General features: G+C 39.6%; 1 protein-coding gene across 1 annotated transcript in view; it reads right to left on the bottom strand.

Moving 5' to 3' along the window:
- Positions 1-388: 388 nt before the first annotated feature.
- Positions 389-16,907, bottom strand: part of LOC124288909 (tetratricopeptide repeat protein 28-like) — a 223,761-nt gene continuing 207,242 nt past the window's right edge. Inside the window, 1 exon segment of the mRNA XM_046725502.1 lies at positions 389-2,447. Coding sequence (XP_046581458.1) covers positions 771-2,447 — 1,677 coding nt within the window. The 3' untranslated portion in view covers positions 389-770.

Below are 16,907 nucleotides of genomic sequence, written 5' to 3'. Positions count from 1 at the left end.
ACTAAGTCCAAATCGTTTCCATGGGGCCCATGTCACAAGTCAGTTAAGCATCGTTGGTTGTGGAGAGTCCTTGATGGGTGACTGTGTTTGGCAGCTGGACTCCTGATAGTTTCTACAACTTTAACTTAGGTACAAATGTGGTCTCACCTTTGGCAACGGAGTTCATTCAAAATTGCCACTGTTCACCCGGCAGTGAACGGGTACCCTGTTCAATGGTGATGTGACTATAAACCTTCTAGTGCCTCACAGGCAGCTTGGCTTATCCGGGTTAATAATGTCCATATGTCCATATGTCCATATGCGCTTAAAAGCACCATATGCTCTTAAAGCACCAGTGGTGTTATAATAAGCTAATCTGGGTTCTGTTTGTAGTAAGAATGAGGAGTTATTTCCATGAATGAATATATTGAATCTCTTTTTATACAGGAACATACAGAATTCCTCATAATCAAATATAATATGATCCTAAACATACAAATATATTTTCCTTACATGCCCATGTACATGTCATACAATAATATAAAGTCAGCCATTCACACTGACACACATGCAAAAACATAGGAAACAATAAATACCTACATTCGACTCAGTTAACACAGAAATAAAAATTGAAACTAAGTGAACAAGAGTTGCATCTATAGAGTCCTGACATGGTTACACTACGACAAAAAAGACAATGCTGATGGGGGTACACATATCAAAAGGCATTTATGAAGAAGAGATAATGTACCATGGCCTGACACTAGGTTTGCAGTCATTCTGTAGAAAAGTCAGCACTTTGATGATTGTAGCATGTGACGTTTCAGAAGAGCACGCTTGTCTTTGTCGAGATATGAAACTTTCCCTGAAGATTTAAGGCCACTAGCAATGTCTGTCACTGGTTTACTGCCATATCCTTCTGGAAAGTCTTGTTTTGACGCAACTGCAGGTTCCGTTGGAGTTGGCAGTTCACTGTTACAACATTTGGCAATACTATGGCAATCAAAGAACTTATCATATCCCTTTGGGCAGGAAAGAGTACTGCTTACATCAAACTTTAATGGCATACCATGTGTAGACATGTCCTCAGAACTGGTGTTGAAAGACTGATCTGTTTCAGATTCAGAAAAGCTCACTTTCATCTTGGGTTTTGTAACTGAATCTATTTTGTTATGACTCAAGGATGTGGAAGAAAATTCTTTCAGTTTTCTGGTATCCAAAGGTGAAGGATTAGGTGAAGAGGCTGTTGTGACTATCTCACTGATAGGTCTGTAGATGGCCGAGAGACCTGAGGAGGATGTAGAGTATTGGCTACTTGTACTGGTTGTGCTATCGGGTCGACTCTGAACTGCATTTGTTCTAATCAATGGAGAAGCAGGCTTGTATGGACGGAAAGATGACATCTGTGAGGAAGAACTGTAAGCGCTGCGACCTTTGTTAACAAAATCTTTTGTATAGGAATTTCTGTCTTCCACTGAATGATAAGTCACATTGCCAGTCAAGTTTTTCTCTGAATGATAGCCACTAGATACAGAAGACTGCAAATTTGAATCTGCCCCCTCACTGTTGTCAGAAGATACACTATTTTCTCCAGTTTGTCCACTTGTAACATGAATGACACTTGGCACTAAACTACTCACAGTATCAGACCTATGAGGCACCTCAGAAGAAATTGCTTGCCTTCCTATCTTTTGATGTGAATAGCTTGAATGAGAACTCTTTTGTACTCGGACTGGAATGCTGGCAGGATTTGGAACTCTCCCTTTTCTGAGTTGAAGGAGTGGTGAATTAATTCTGTGTTCCTTTGTAAAGTCTTTATTATCCATTGACAAAATATGCTGTTTTGAAACAGTGTTCGAAGATACTTGTCGTATTTGATGACTGTTCATTTCTGATTGTACCAGACTAATTTCTTGCATTTTTTCAATCATCTCTCTGACATTTGGCACATCAGCCATAACCCTTTCAGCAATCTCTTGAGGATCCATCATTTTGTTACTCATGGAAGACTGTGGGCTATAAACAGTTGTATTGTTAACTGTTGACAGAGATGATTTTAACAAGGAAGACGAGTATGGACATGAGGTCATGTTGGCAACACTATGCTGCATCAACCTTTCATTTTCACATGTGTCTTGTACATTGTCTGAACTGGACTTGAAGCTTAGCTGGTCATTTGGAAGTAAAGGAGATTGAGTACCACCTGTTGATGTAACAGCAGATTCTGACATGACTGATCCAGTGTTGCTGGTCATGTTGATGTCAAGATCAACATTAGTGGAACTTGACTGATCTGGACCTGGGCTGTCACCTGTATCTGTTAACGCTGGACTACTGGACAAGCTCCCAGATTCATTTCCATGTGGAGGATACATACTTTTAATTTTGTTTTGATGGGAGAGCTGCAAGGATGGATCATGTTGACCTGATTTTGTGATCACTTTTGAATGTCGGCCATCTGCATCTCCCTGAAACAAAAACAAGAGATGTATACTTTTAATGTCTGGTTCAAGATTAATACCCAATTACACATGCGTGCGTGCGTGTGTGCATGGAATGTTCACATTGTCAATGGAAATTTTTGAGAACAAATCTAACAATGCATGTATTTATCTCTTTCATGACACTAAAAACTAAAATTAAGATGCTCAAAGTTACACACACTTACCCATTTAACTAAGTATGAAGGTTTGTGATGGATTTGATCTTTGATTTGATTGTTGTAAACATCAACTGAAGGAATCTGGCACACTGACTTGGTTATAAGAAAAGTCAAACTGCTTTATCATCTTGGGTAAAAAAATGGTTCTCACTTAAATGGCATGAACTAAAACAAATGCCACTTTGTTGCTACACATGCTATCCATGTTTCAGATTTATTTATGGTATAACAAACCAATGCCCTTCCCTATTTTCTAAAATATTTCATGTTCATCCCTTCTGACATTTAACAGAAGTTGGAAATTGATCGACAGAGAATAGACAAAATGCCAAAGCAAAATCTCAATAAATAATAACAGGTCCCCAAAAATATGGGTTTTGAACCCTTTAAGGAAACTGTTGAAACATTTCTGGAGAACTTGTAAATGTAGAGTTTCAAGTATAGCAGCAAAAGAAACGTCAGTTTGGAATTTCATCCGTAGAAACAGATAACTGTAAACTCATTTAATGTTTTGATTGTATATTTTTGACAACATCTCCAACTTTACCTGAGCAAAGACATTCCTTCCCAAACTCAGAATGGAACCCAGCAAATGGTCTCAAAAACGCAACCTGATCTCGGAGATGGTACGGTGTTCTCCATGTTTTTCATGCAACTCATGTTGCACATGCTGTTCACAAGGACCAGCCCTATAAAAATGTACTGCCAAACCTGGTTGAAACATTCACATTAAAACGTCAGTAGGATGCCGCGACTCAAGACAGCTCAGAGGAACCAGGTGGCCCCATACTGGCAGACCAAGTTTGCCCTACAACACCAAAACTGGCGATACAGGCAATGGAGAACTGTTCCGTTCACAGATGAGAGTCGGTACTGCGTATCAACTGCAGATGGCAGAACAAGAATATGGCGACGACTTGGCCAGCGTTACTCAGACCAATGTGTTATGGAAAGAGACTCATTGGGAGGTGCAAGCATCATGGTATGGTATAGGCCTGAACCAGAGAGTGGGTCCTGTGGTGTTCCAGAACCTTGGTCCAGGGAGAGGAGGCGGCATCACACTGGTGCGCTACTTCGACCAAGCTCTCAAACCCCACCTCATAACACATTTCGCATGTCACTGGAACAACATGTTCCAGCATGACAACGCCCGGGCCCATACTGCAAGAGCTACATGGGACTTCCTACAGCAGAACGGTCTCAACATTATGCGGTGGCCAGTCCTGATTTAAAACCAATTGAACATCTTTTGGATTAAATTCAGAGGAGACTGAATAATGTCATAACAAGGCCGAACACAGCCTATTTATTGCGCCAGGCCTTTCTCAGAGTGTGGTTCAAGGTGCTAATGGCCTTCATCAATCGATTGGTGCACTCTTGGCATAGACGCTGTGCTGCAGTTATTGCCGCTCGTGGTGGTCACACTAGATACTGAAGTCAACAGTCTCAATGGACTGCAAACATTCACGTAATGTCTTGAAATATATTGACATATAAATATCATAACATGTAATATACCAATATATGATTTTTCAAAAATACCTGATATGTAGTTTGCCCTACAACACCAAAACTGGCGATACAGGCAATGGAGAACTGTTCCGTTCACAGATGAGAGTCGGTACTGCGTATCAACTGCAGATGGCAGAACAAGAATATGGCGACGACGTGGCCAGCGTTACTCAGACCAATGTGTTATGGAAAGAGACTCATGGGGAGGTGCAAGCATCATGGTATGGTATAGGCCTGAACCAGAGTGGGTCCTGTGGTGTTCCAGAACCTTGGTCCAGGGAGAGGAGGCGGCATCACACTGGTGCACTACATCGACCAAGCTCTCAAACCCCACCTCATAACACATTTCGCATGTCACTGGAACAACATGTTCCAGCATGACAACGCCCGGGCCCATACTGCAAGAGCTACATGGGACTTCCTACAGCAGAACGGTCTCAACATTATGCGGTGGCCAGTCCTGATTTAAAACCAATTGAACATCTTTTGGATTAAATTCAGAGGAGACTGAATAATGTCATAACAAGGCCGAACACAGCCTATTTATTGCGCCAGGCCTTTCTCAGAGTGTGGTTCAAGGTGCTAATGGCCTTCATCAATCGATTGGTGCACTCTTGGCATAGACGCTGTGCTGCAGTTATTGCCGCTCGTGGTGGTCACACTAGATACTGAAGTCAACAGTCTCAATGGACTGCAAACGTTCACGTAATGTCTTGAAATATATTGACATATAAATATCATAACATGTTATATACCAATATATGATTTTTCAAAAATACCTGATATTGTCTTATGTGTCTTATAACAACGTCAGCACTGATTTCAATTTGAAATGTCACAACATAATGTCTGATAATTCTAATGTCATTAAGCAAGTTTTAGGAGATGGCCAACAGTATCTAGAAAATGCAGTGGTGCTTTCTGCCTGGTGAGAAGCTTGTCCTTCAGTCTCATCAATCGATTCTCTGTTGCCCTGTAGACACGTTTTCTTGTGGGTGGGGCTGCTCCAAATTCAAGTTGAGCAATCTTTGCCTTGTCTGCAGTCTCAATCTTCTTAATCACTTCAGTGAATCTGAAGATATTTGGATGGCAATGGGGCAAGATCTGGTTGAGTCTGCTGTGGAATCTCTCCAAGTTGTTGTTGGTGCGGGGTCCGACTGTCAGGTGTTGATTCATAAGTTGGATTGGGAATCATCGTTGGCCCACGTGGAGACAATGTAGTCGTTGAAAGCAGTAGCTCTAGGCACATGTGGGGCTGACTCCATGGCATCAACCCAAACGTCCTGAACGCCATCTACAGGGAGAAGGGCAAGGCCGGCAGCTCTTTTGATCCATGTCTGGACAGCGGGGGTCTTCCTTGTATTGAACAGCCAGTCCGAGGTCCTGAGTCTTGTGCCAAATGGCCTGGCAGTAGTGAAAGAAGCATCCCTTCACTACGATATCAAGAAACTCACTTTCCACTGCAAGGATGGCGCCAATCTCCAAGTCAGTTTGAATACAGGCGGGTGATAGGGGGTGATTCAGCCTTTGTTGCACTTCAACTATGGCTGCGAGTTCTGCTGTGAAGATACTGGAGTTTGCTGGGAGATTATAGGATTATTTAAGGCTTTTTTGGGTATGTAGATACCAAAACCAGTATTACAATTCTGGTCCTTGGATCCGTCAGTATAAATGTGAAGATTATCTTGTGGATTGTAATTTTGTTGTATGAATTCTTACACTGTGAATTTATTAAGTATATTGTGTTCAGTAAGTTTTGTGTTGGTCAGGATTTTGGGCAGTAATGCTGGAGGAAGAGATTTGTAATATGGGTTTGCATTATATTCTGTAGTATATAAACCAAGTTCTTGTTTAATTTCCTGTATTTTTTGTCCAAAAGGTTTTGGGTATTTGCCTTTATTGATAATGATTTCATTTTTATTTTTAAGAGATGTATAGTGGTTTTCAGTTTTGTTTGTAATGAGGTTGTTAAGGGATCGAGTTACATACAGTGGAAACCTGATAAGTAAAATTTCAAGGGACTTGCCAAAATTGTTTACTTATCAGGTATTTTACTTATCCAAACTTATCAAAACCTGCAAATGACAACCATATGCATGTACATGTATACAGCAGAATAACTGACAACATTTGTAAGTAATATGGACTCCAGTTGTCAGGGTATTGTCAACTGCATGACGCCAGCGAGCTGTAAGTAGGATGTTTGTTTAGCTGGAGACTGACACGCGCCCCTCATGTCGGATCATGTGGTGATCGCTAATTTAGTTATCCGGTCTCTTTTATTAAGTAATTTACTTCCAGGGACCGTGAGGAGACGTTTAGTTAACCCCCTGGATGCCACAGGGACATATATGTCCTTCCCCTTCAACCCTCAACTTGAAGTCCAATAAAAATCAAAATATCCCACGTACACAAATACACTTCACAGTTTCGAATTCTGCGGGAAATGTCCTGTTTCTTGATACCATCCACTATTATTTTAGACAAAGTTCAAGTGCTAAAAAATGACCTTTCAAAATAGGCTTCATCGAAAATGTCGCCATTTTTTACACAGTAGGAAATCGCGATTCACAGCGTTATTTGCTGTATGTTTTGAAATTGGAAAATCGGATAATTACTGGGAGTATTGAATTTCAAAAATAACATATTCATGATCACTCATATCAGTTTTACATGAAATCGCTAATTAAAATTCTGAAACGTTGCCGATGAATCTAGAATCGGTTGGGATGTTTTCGAAAATGCACTTACACTTTAACGCCGTGAGCTTTTCCGCCATATTGATAGTGTTTACAAAATCACGCTTCGCAAAGGCCGGTATTGAGACGCCTATTACATCACGTATATTTCCTATTCAGCTTCGAAAAATGCATCAATGAATTCCCCATACATTTTAGAATCAAACTGCAACTGGCCTTTGTCACCAATGCCAACTGTCTAGATAAAATGAGACGAAACATATTGGGTGTGAAAACGAACGCTGTGCTCGAAAGACTGCGCTGGTTCGAAATGTAAACAAAGACAAAAACCTATTTTACACTGTGTAGCATTTTCTGAAATTTTCCAACATTCATCCGTCTATTCAATGCTTGCAATGGCTCAATACCTTTGGAATATGCATGGAAAGAGTATCGTAGCAAGAAATAGGAAATTATAAATAGATACAATGCAATGATTTGATAATTCATAAGAAATTGTCAAAGTTTCCGTGCAGCGTGACGCCATGACTGACCCAAAATCACGCAGAACGACAACGGTAATTATCTGCATTTCTGGCTTTTTCTCTTACTTTTAGTGAAAACGATAAAATCATATAACAATACACAGATAGTCAGAATCATTCTGATTACTTACATCTCATATTTATGGACAAACAATCCCTGAATCAATGGAAGGGTCCTCGCAAAATCCTGTGTACCCTTGTCAGCAAAGCCGCCATTTTGTAAGAAATCGGTCAGCGGTAGTGATGTCATACGTCAACATTGTTGTACATATTAGGCAATTTCTTTGAGGTGAAGGTCGGTTGAACAAGAGTAAACACAATCGCCCAATCCTTCCGATTACACTGTAAGTATTATGGTGTATATTTTGCGCGATAGTTCAGATACTTTTTCATGAAACTGACTTCAGTATCCACATTTAGCCTTGTTCAATATCATATCATATACGTGCGTATAGGGTTTACAGTGTTTTATTCTTTGAAAGTTTTTGATTGTTTGAATCATATTTACATAGGAAATTGACATATTTAGTGCAATACACCATATTCTAAACCTTTACACAAGTGTAAGAAGATCAAACGTAGCCATAACTGCAATTGCGTTAGTTCCGATGATGTACAATATTCAATGCATTTGCACTAATATTGCAGTTTCACATGAACAGGTTAATGAACGTCGATTTAATTCAACCTTATAAGTAAAACTGATAATATTAATGAAAATGATTTATATATGGTATGAAATGTATATGCACACATATTTAAAGGAATTGTCTTGTTTTTGCACATTTGTGTGTCGGTTTATAGAGAAAACAATGATGTAAATTGATTGGCCAGGTGCGTTCTTTTGTCGGAAACGCTTTTATGATTCACTATCATTGTTTTCGATAATATTATCAATTCATATTCGATTTAAAAATATTGTGATGACAGGATATCAAACTCTAACTATATTTATACGAAAATTGTTTAAAACTATATAAACCATGTCATGACTTAATTTGGACAAATCTTACATCCATATTCTAATATATAGTATGTACTAGTTCCATATATAAAAAGCTATCATTTTGCATCTTCCATTGCATACTTATGAAGAGAAATAGCTACATAATCATAAACAAAGAAAATTCTTATCCTAAACAAAATATTCGGGTGTTGTGAAATGTTATTTTTCATTTTACGCTTAAATTGATGCCAAACAGGTGCGCGTGTTGCTCACAAAAAGATACAGAGTCAAACTGTCTAATTGTTGATATATTCAGGACACTATTTAAATGGAAAAATCAGTCATTTTATGTTTTGTCTAAAGAGTCTTAAATTCTGACATAGAAGCCGAGACCTTTCACACAATTAATGGAAATTAGGTGAGATATGTACTAAACAGCATACCAATGTCGTCTTTTTCCGACGTCACAAAATGCATAAAACAAGCAATGACGTCAACTAAAATGGTGTATTATTTTCAGCAATTTCATTACATTTGAAGATATGGCTAGTACTCTGGTAATAACGATGCAAAAGTAGTCAAAATACATCTACACAAACAGGACAATATGGGAATCTAAGAACTAACTTATATATCGGATAGGGCCATCCAAATCGTTATGACGTGCTTTCACATGTAGTACATTGTCATCTTTTCTTATAAATTGTGAAACTACCAAAGCGTATCCTCTCACATTGAGGAACTTTGAATTGGAATAGTTTGGTTCACCGTAAACACAAACTAACGAAAATATAGCGTCCGTATCCACAACAAATTCTCTCCATGTGATCTGAGTGACATTGACCTAGTGTTAAGCATAACAGAGTTATGCCCCCTTATCATTATAAGTGTATGACCTCTCTGTCGTCGTTTGACGTCGTAGAAGAAAATCCATTTTTGACATTTATTGCAAGTCATTTTTAATGTTGAGCGTATAATGTTATGCATAAGCACATAAACCCAATTCATATACACTTATGTCGTTCAGATATCAGGCTGTATTTTCTTCACTCACACTTTCCGTAAAGATGCCAAATTAAAACATTCGTAGCACAGTGCTTTTATCGGTGCGCGATAAAAAGCGGAGAAATGTACTTTTTTTTAACGCATAACAAAAATTTTGACAACATTTAGCAAGGTCTATTTCTCAAACCGAGGAGGTAGTTGCACTTATATTTATACTAACGGATAGGAAATTTAATATTCTTCATTTCTGTGTAATTGTATAGCCGTACGTAGATCCAGGACCACGCGAGCGCAATTCTCGCACAACGTTCTCTTTTCAAACCATATGAAAATGTGCGCCTGAAAAAACCTCGGCATCAAGGGGGTTAAGTGGTATTGTTTACTTATCCGAGTTTAGTTAACCGGATTCTAATAGTGATAATTAATGAAGAAATTTGCCAAAGAATAGTGTTTACTAATCCGGTCTGTTTAGTTAAGCGATCTTTACTTAGGCGATTTCCACTGTATTTCATTTTACATCTTACCCATTCGAGAGTGAGGTCTAGTTGCCCGCATTATACCAATAATGCTTGGAGGGATGTTCCTGGGAACGCTCCAGTTATACATTTAAGTGCTTAGAATTGGATGGAAGTGAGTTTGTCTTTATGTGTTTGTGCCATATCTTAAAATATTTCACAGCCATAGAGTAATTTAGATTTGATGAGTGATTTATATAGTAGTAGTAATGTGTGTTGCTACCCCATTTACTCTGTGATAGGTATTTAATAATGTTGAGATCTGACTTGCATTTTTCTTGTATGAATTGAATGTGTTTGTTCCATGTTAAGTGCTGGTCTAGGATTAGACCTAGAAATTTTACTGCATCTGATTGCGGTAATTTTTGTTTGTTAATATAAAGATGTACGTTTTGTTTTCTTCGATGTTGTGCTTTGAATACTACAGTTGTTGTTTTAGTGGTAGAGAGTTGGAACCCCCATTGGTTGGTCCAGTTTTCAATATGGTTAAGTGCAGCTTGAATTTGTTTTTGTTCTTTTTGGATATTTTTTTCATTAACCCATATTGCTCCAACGTCGGCAAACTGGGATTTGTTTATGTTCTTTCTGAGGTTGTTGAATATATCATCAACCATAACATTGAAGAGGATGGGTGACATGACACTCACTTTCTAGTGTATAGTTTTTGGAGATTTGATGATCTAGGGAGATTTTAAAGTCTCTGTCAGTTAAAAAGGCTGATAGTGCCCCTTTTAAGCCTTTTTTTGTAATTTTTTTATGACACCCGGTCTCCAGAGCATATCAAAGGCCTTGGAGAAATCCAAAAAGACTACAAGTGTGTATATTTTTTTTATTTTGTGCAGTTCTGATTGAGTTGGATGGATTTGTGCCAGATGATCTATGGTGGAGCGATTTTTGCGAAAGCCTGATTGAGTTGTATCATATAGATAGATTTTGACCTAATGTAATTTTTTCAGTAAAAGAGTAAAATTGATATTTTATACTTATCCTGACTCATGCTCTTTTGCTTGTCTCCTTCCTCTCATGCTAACATAGTGGAACACTTGTATCTCCCTAATTGAAGTTCCTTCAATGTAAAATCACTAATTAGTACACCACGAAGCTACCTACCTCCCTTCCACAAGCTGCTGGAACGAGGGCTTCACCTCTACCCATGTGCCTCACTCTCTCCTCATATACTGAGCCCAACATTTGAATTTACAGGGAAATCCAAAGTGTTATTTGGGAGGATGGGAGGGTTGATTCATGAGTCAGGATAAGTATAAAATATCAATTTTACTCAAAAAATTACATATTTTTCCTTATCCTGACTCATGCTCTTTTGCTTGTAGAATCCAACAGAGCGGAGGTGGGAATATATAATACTTTGGATTTTAATAATTAGTGATTTGAACTGTGATGATTGTAATAACCCTATGGGAACTTCATAAAGGCACTGAATTGATGAATTCCTGCTGCTAACTTATCAGCTGCCATATAAAGGTTATTACAATGTACTTATTATGATAAAGTATATATAACATTAATACAATGCTTAAGACTAATAGACTTAAGCTTGTTAATATGCTAGTATAAACTCCTTAGAGTTTGTTAGCTAAATTACTTTAAAATATAAACATAGTACTAAGCTTAAGATATGATTAAACTTAAGCTAATTATATAATAGCAAAACTCTTTTAGAGTTTGTTAGTTAATGTACTTATATGATATAGACATAGTGCTGAGCTTAAGATATGAATAAGCTTTAGCTACCTATATAATAGCAAAACTCTGTAGAGTTTGTTAGCTAATATTTTTACAATATGAGTATAGTACTGTGCTTAAGATATAATTAACTTAAGCTACATATATAATAGCCAAAACTCTGTAGAGTTTATTAGCTTATAGATTTATAATGTAACCATAGTACTAAGCTTAAGATAAGATTAGACTTAAGCTAAATGTATATAGCAAAAAACTCCTTAGAGTTTATTAACTAATATACTTTTATGTTATAACCATAGTACTGAGCTTAAGATATAATTAAACTTAAGCTATATATATAATAGCAAAACCCGTGAGAGTTTTGTTAGCTAATACATTTTATAATGTAACCATACTGCTTAAGATATGATGAAACTTAAGCTAATTGTATAATAGCAAAACCCTTTAGAGTTTGTTAGCTAAAATACTTATATGATATAAACCTAGTATTGAGTTTATGAAGGAAACCTTAAGCTACATATATAATAGCAAACACTCCGTGAGAGTTTGTTAGCTAATATACTTATATGATATAAACATAGTATTGAGCTTTGAAGGAAACCTTAAGCTACATATATAATAGCAAAACCCAGAGTTTGTTAGCTAATATACTTATATGATATAAACATAGTATTGAGCTTAAGATTTGAAGGAAAACTTAAGCTACATATATAATAGCAAAACCCGTAGAGTTTGTTAGCTAATACAAGTTATAATGTAACCATAAAGTTTAAATTATGATGAAACTTAAGCCAAATATATAATAGCAAAAACTCTTTTAGAGTTTTGATAGCTAATATACCTATATGATATAAACATAGTATTGCTTTTTAAGATATGAATAAGCTTAAGTTACATATATAATAGTAAAAACTCGTGAGTTTGTTAGCTAATACATGTTATAATGTAAACCATATTGCTTAAGATATGATGAGCCTTAAGCCAAATAGCAAAAACTCTTTAGAGTTTGTTAGCTAATATACTGATATGATATAAACATAGTACTGAGCTTAAGATATGAATAAGCTTAAGCTACCTATATAATAGCCCAAACTCTGTAGAGTTTGTTAGCTTATATATTTTACAATCTGAGTATAGTACTATGCTTAAGATATAATTAAGTTAAGGTAAATATATAATAACCAACTCTGTAGAGTTGTTAACTTATATATTGTATGATGTAATAATCATAGTACTGTGATGATAAAAAGAACTTAAGCAAATTATATATAGCATGTAGCTATTTAGTACTGTTATAAGATAAGTAGAAATCTGTAAGATTGACTTATCTTCTCCGAGGAACTGTCAACTGTTGTGCGAGGACCATGGGATCAAATTGGTGGATACATGAGACGTCCTCGGTGATGATATCTCTCAGATAATGGTTGGCAACCACCATATCGGATCTCCAGAAAATAAACCCTCCATTATTTCAAATAATATTGTGTAGATCAATTGTAGAAGTTAGCTTCTAATATCATGAGTATTAAAAGCTCATGGAGGGTCGGATTGGGTCCATCCGCCTTGTATGCACGTAGTATGACAGTTCTGATCCAAACGGAGATATAGTAATGAGAGAGATTTCATTCTGCGTATGAAGTTGATGATAGAGGAAATAATCTGTTGTATTATTCCCTTCTGTTTGTTTCGTGTGGAGATAAATTTACAGTGCTCTTGCTGGCCATCGTGATAGAATCATCGTGATCATGGAGTCCAAGTATGTCATCCAGGCGTTGTTCATAAACCTCACTTGTGAGGTGTTGGAGCACTATATTCAGATCCCCAAGTTGGAGGGTGAAACTTCCGCTTTAATTCTCCAATCAGAAAGTTTAAGTAGGTTTACTAACCATCTAGTTGTGTTAGTAGCTTGATTATGAAATTCAGCTGTAGTCTGAGACGCTGTGGATTTAGATCCACTTGTATCCCGGCCGCCTAGGTTATTCGCCAAGCGTCCTTGACGATGTAGGTGCACAACCAGGTGTGTCTGTCCTCGCTGAACTTTATGTAAAATTGCCTGACTGCCGCGGCCCTCGCCCTAACTTGACAGGGGAGGTCTCTAACCTGAAGAAAGCAGCCCAATCATGAAGGTTCAGATTAACTGGACTGTAAGGAGGCTTGCTCGCTCACTGATATATAGTTGTCACTTGTAACGTAAGTCTTGAACTGTGAACTAAGATCGACCTCTCGCGTAGGTCGCTGTCCAACGCGTCCAATCAGAACAAGGCATTTTGATTCTGTAGAATACCCGCTGTGATGATGTCACCGTGTAGCAGGAAAAAACCTTGTATAAAATCTTGCCGCCGCTGATATTAGCATAATCGCCGGTCTTCACCGTAGCTTCCCGGTTACCCGAAAGTGACCACGCGTTTTCGAGGGTTAAGGTAAACGCTGAAACCTCCGCCAAATACCTCGCCTGTAATATTAATGCTGGGTAGGTTATTTTCCTGGCTGTCGAATGTAACTTCAGTTTTGAATATAATTCACTTCCTTATATAAAGGTACAATAAACTTGCAAGTTGTCAGCTTGTAGACTGTATACATGAATGTATCGCCATAATTGTAGAATTAAAGCTGAACTTGTACATATTTCTTCTCAGAAACTTTGACGATTATGAGTTATACTCGCTGTAACAAGGCTGCTGTTCAATTTCGATATTGAATTGTCTGCAGATCTGCGAATGGTCACGCATGTAGATAATCGTGATCAGAGTCCGGGATTGCATATTCTAGCAATCTATAATGAAAGGTTGATTTCTGTGAAGATCTATGCAACGCCGCTGATTAATTAATATAGCGACGCTTTGTGTTGTAAATAGCCTGTGCAATTGTCTTCGCCAGAGGCTTATAGACGCATATGGCATACAGTTGATAGACAACTTATGCGATGTCTTGAACGGACTGACGAAAGTAGCTATATATGACGAAAGGGCTAATATATGGAGACCTTGGAGGAGAATTCCTCGGTGGACGCCGGAGACTTCGCTAAGCTCTCGAAGCATCCATTCTAGATTTCCTGTGTGAGGTAGACTTGAGCCACTTAGCCTTCGCGACCTTCGCTGAAGGTATCGAGTCAGAGCCCGATCAGTATATATATAATATATGAGCTTGCTTCATGAAACGACCTCTGTGTTCAACAGGAGTGAGTGAGTGAGTGTTTTGTTTTACCGCGACTCAGCAATATGTGGGGTCGGTGAAGCTTACCCTCCTCCGCGGACGCCCCTTGTAACTGGTGAGGCTCTAGCCCTTCGCTGAGGTGGCCTGGGACTTCCTTAGCCGCGTCTAGAATCCGATCAATATATGAGCCGCTAGCTTCATACAGGGTGTGGTTCTTGCTGGTTCTGCATAAGTAGAGCCGAGTAGATCATCCTATCATCTTCAGAAGTCGTGGTCACCAAATCTGGTGATAAGAATCTCATTGATCGCTCTAGATCTATTAATGCCAAGAACATACGCCTCTGGCGCTTGAACTGTTATGGCTTTATGGTAGGCTGTGTCCACATACTGTGGCACCGCAGCAATCGAAGTCGATCGGAGGTAAGGTGATGGCGCCTGCCTCGCCTTCCTTTATCAGGTATGTCTGCGCCGAGTTGCCACTCTTGGAAGGTGAAGAGAGATCTAGGTTGTTTACCATCCAATATCGTGATCTCAGCGCCTGAGAAAATGATGCCTCCATCATTTTCTATCCCAGCATCGCTGATGAGATGTTGATGCTCTTCTGATGGTGGACTGTGTATTTCTATCTCTATGTCGGGTGACGCCGGGAGACCTGACTGTAGACTTGTGTGCAGACTTGTGTGGTGACCTGTGAGACGATCGACGGGTGATGTACGAGAGAGATCGGGCGCTGTTAACGGGCGCTGAGATCGTGGTTGGTGATCTGGCGCCTATGGGTTGACCTTCTCGAGACCTGTGAGGAGAATGTTGATAGCTTCGCTAAGCTCTTGTGTAGTCAGGTGTCCTTCGCTGGGCCTTCGCTTCCTTCTTCCTCCGGTCCTCCTGGGAACGGCGATTTGACCTTCGCTGGCTTCCGTGAGGTCTGATGGTCTGAGTCCGCATCTAAGGATGAAGCCGAGGGAAGGTGATGATCTATCCCGCCTTCGCTGGGCCTTCCTGCTGGCTGTACATCTGGGTCCTTCGTGGAGGTGGTCTGCAACTTCCTTCGCTGAAGGTGGCTTCGCCGTGGCTGTTACGCTGATGGGGTGCCTCTGGGGTGTCGCTCATGCTTGGAACCTTCGCTGGGCTCAGGCCTTGGGCTGGCTGCTTCCCAGTCTGTAGTGGCCCTCCATCATGATCATGATTTGCCGCAACAGTTCATCTGGGATGGTCTGCGATTTAATTAGTCGGTGCCCTCTCTGCGATGTTAGCGGCGGGCCCCTCAGGGAAGTCGCCTGACGCCAGTGTAGAGACCTCAGGCTGCATGGCGATCTCTGCTGATGTCACTGTAGCTGTCTCCGGTCGCTTCTTGTGGCGACGCCGGGATGATGATCGGCTGATCATCGAGAGGCCCAGTTCAGCGGCTGGAACAATCTCGGGTTGAGAAAGTCCTAGTAGACTTCGCTGATTTCCCCTCAGAGGTCGACGCTGCCCTGGGGTGCGGGTCTGCGCTGAGTGTTGGTAGCTTACGGACCCTCAGGAAGATCATAGAATATCAGCGCTGGTACATCAGGCTGCATGTTGATCTGCGCTGACATCACTGTTGTCGACATCGGTCATTCTTTGATGTATTATCAGGTATGATGATCGGCTGATCATCATACAGGCCCAAATTCGCGACGGAACAATCTCGGCTGAGAAAGTTCAAGTAGACTTCGCTGATTTCCCTCAGAGGTCGCTGAGAGATGCAGTAGAAACCCTCTAGTCTTCGGCTGCGACGATGGGATGTCTGGGGAAGCAGGACGCTTCTGAGGCGGCGGACTACGCCCCACGCCTCTACCACTCTAGCGAACACCAGACGGGAGGGGGTCGACCAACAGCAGTAGACTGGCGAGGGGTTCAGGTGTATCAGTCATGGCTAGACTCTGCATACGCCCATCTATCTGCTGCGCTGCCTCAAACGCAAAGTAATTATTTATTAAAGGTAGAATTGGATAAATTAGTATCGCAACTGCAACGTGAATCACATGAAACATGGCGCAGTACAGCTAGGGCATATTAAATGCGATCAGCAGCAGAATAAAAACGTAATGTGCAACAGTACAGAATTTTTATCAACGTAATCCACTGCAAACAGCACGGCCCCGTGCATAAACAGTAGAAACACGACTAAATATCAATATATAATTGTTGAAAGATACTAGCTAAACCTCTATAGATCTCTATACG

This window comes from Haliotis rubra, unplaced genomic scaffold (assembly GCF_003918875.1).
Source record: "Haliotis rubra isolate DU_JTF1 unplaced genomic scaffold, ASM391887v1 Scf429, whole genome shotgun sequence".
NCBI classification, from domain to species: Eukaryota; Metazoa; Mollusca; class Gastropoda; order Lepetellida; family Haliotidae; genus Haliotis; species Haliotis rubra.
The sequence above is the reverse complement of the archived record's forward strand: the minus strand, read 5'-3'. Positions and strand labels throughout refer to the sequence as shown.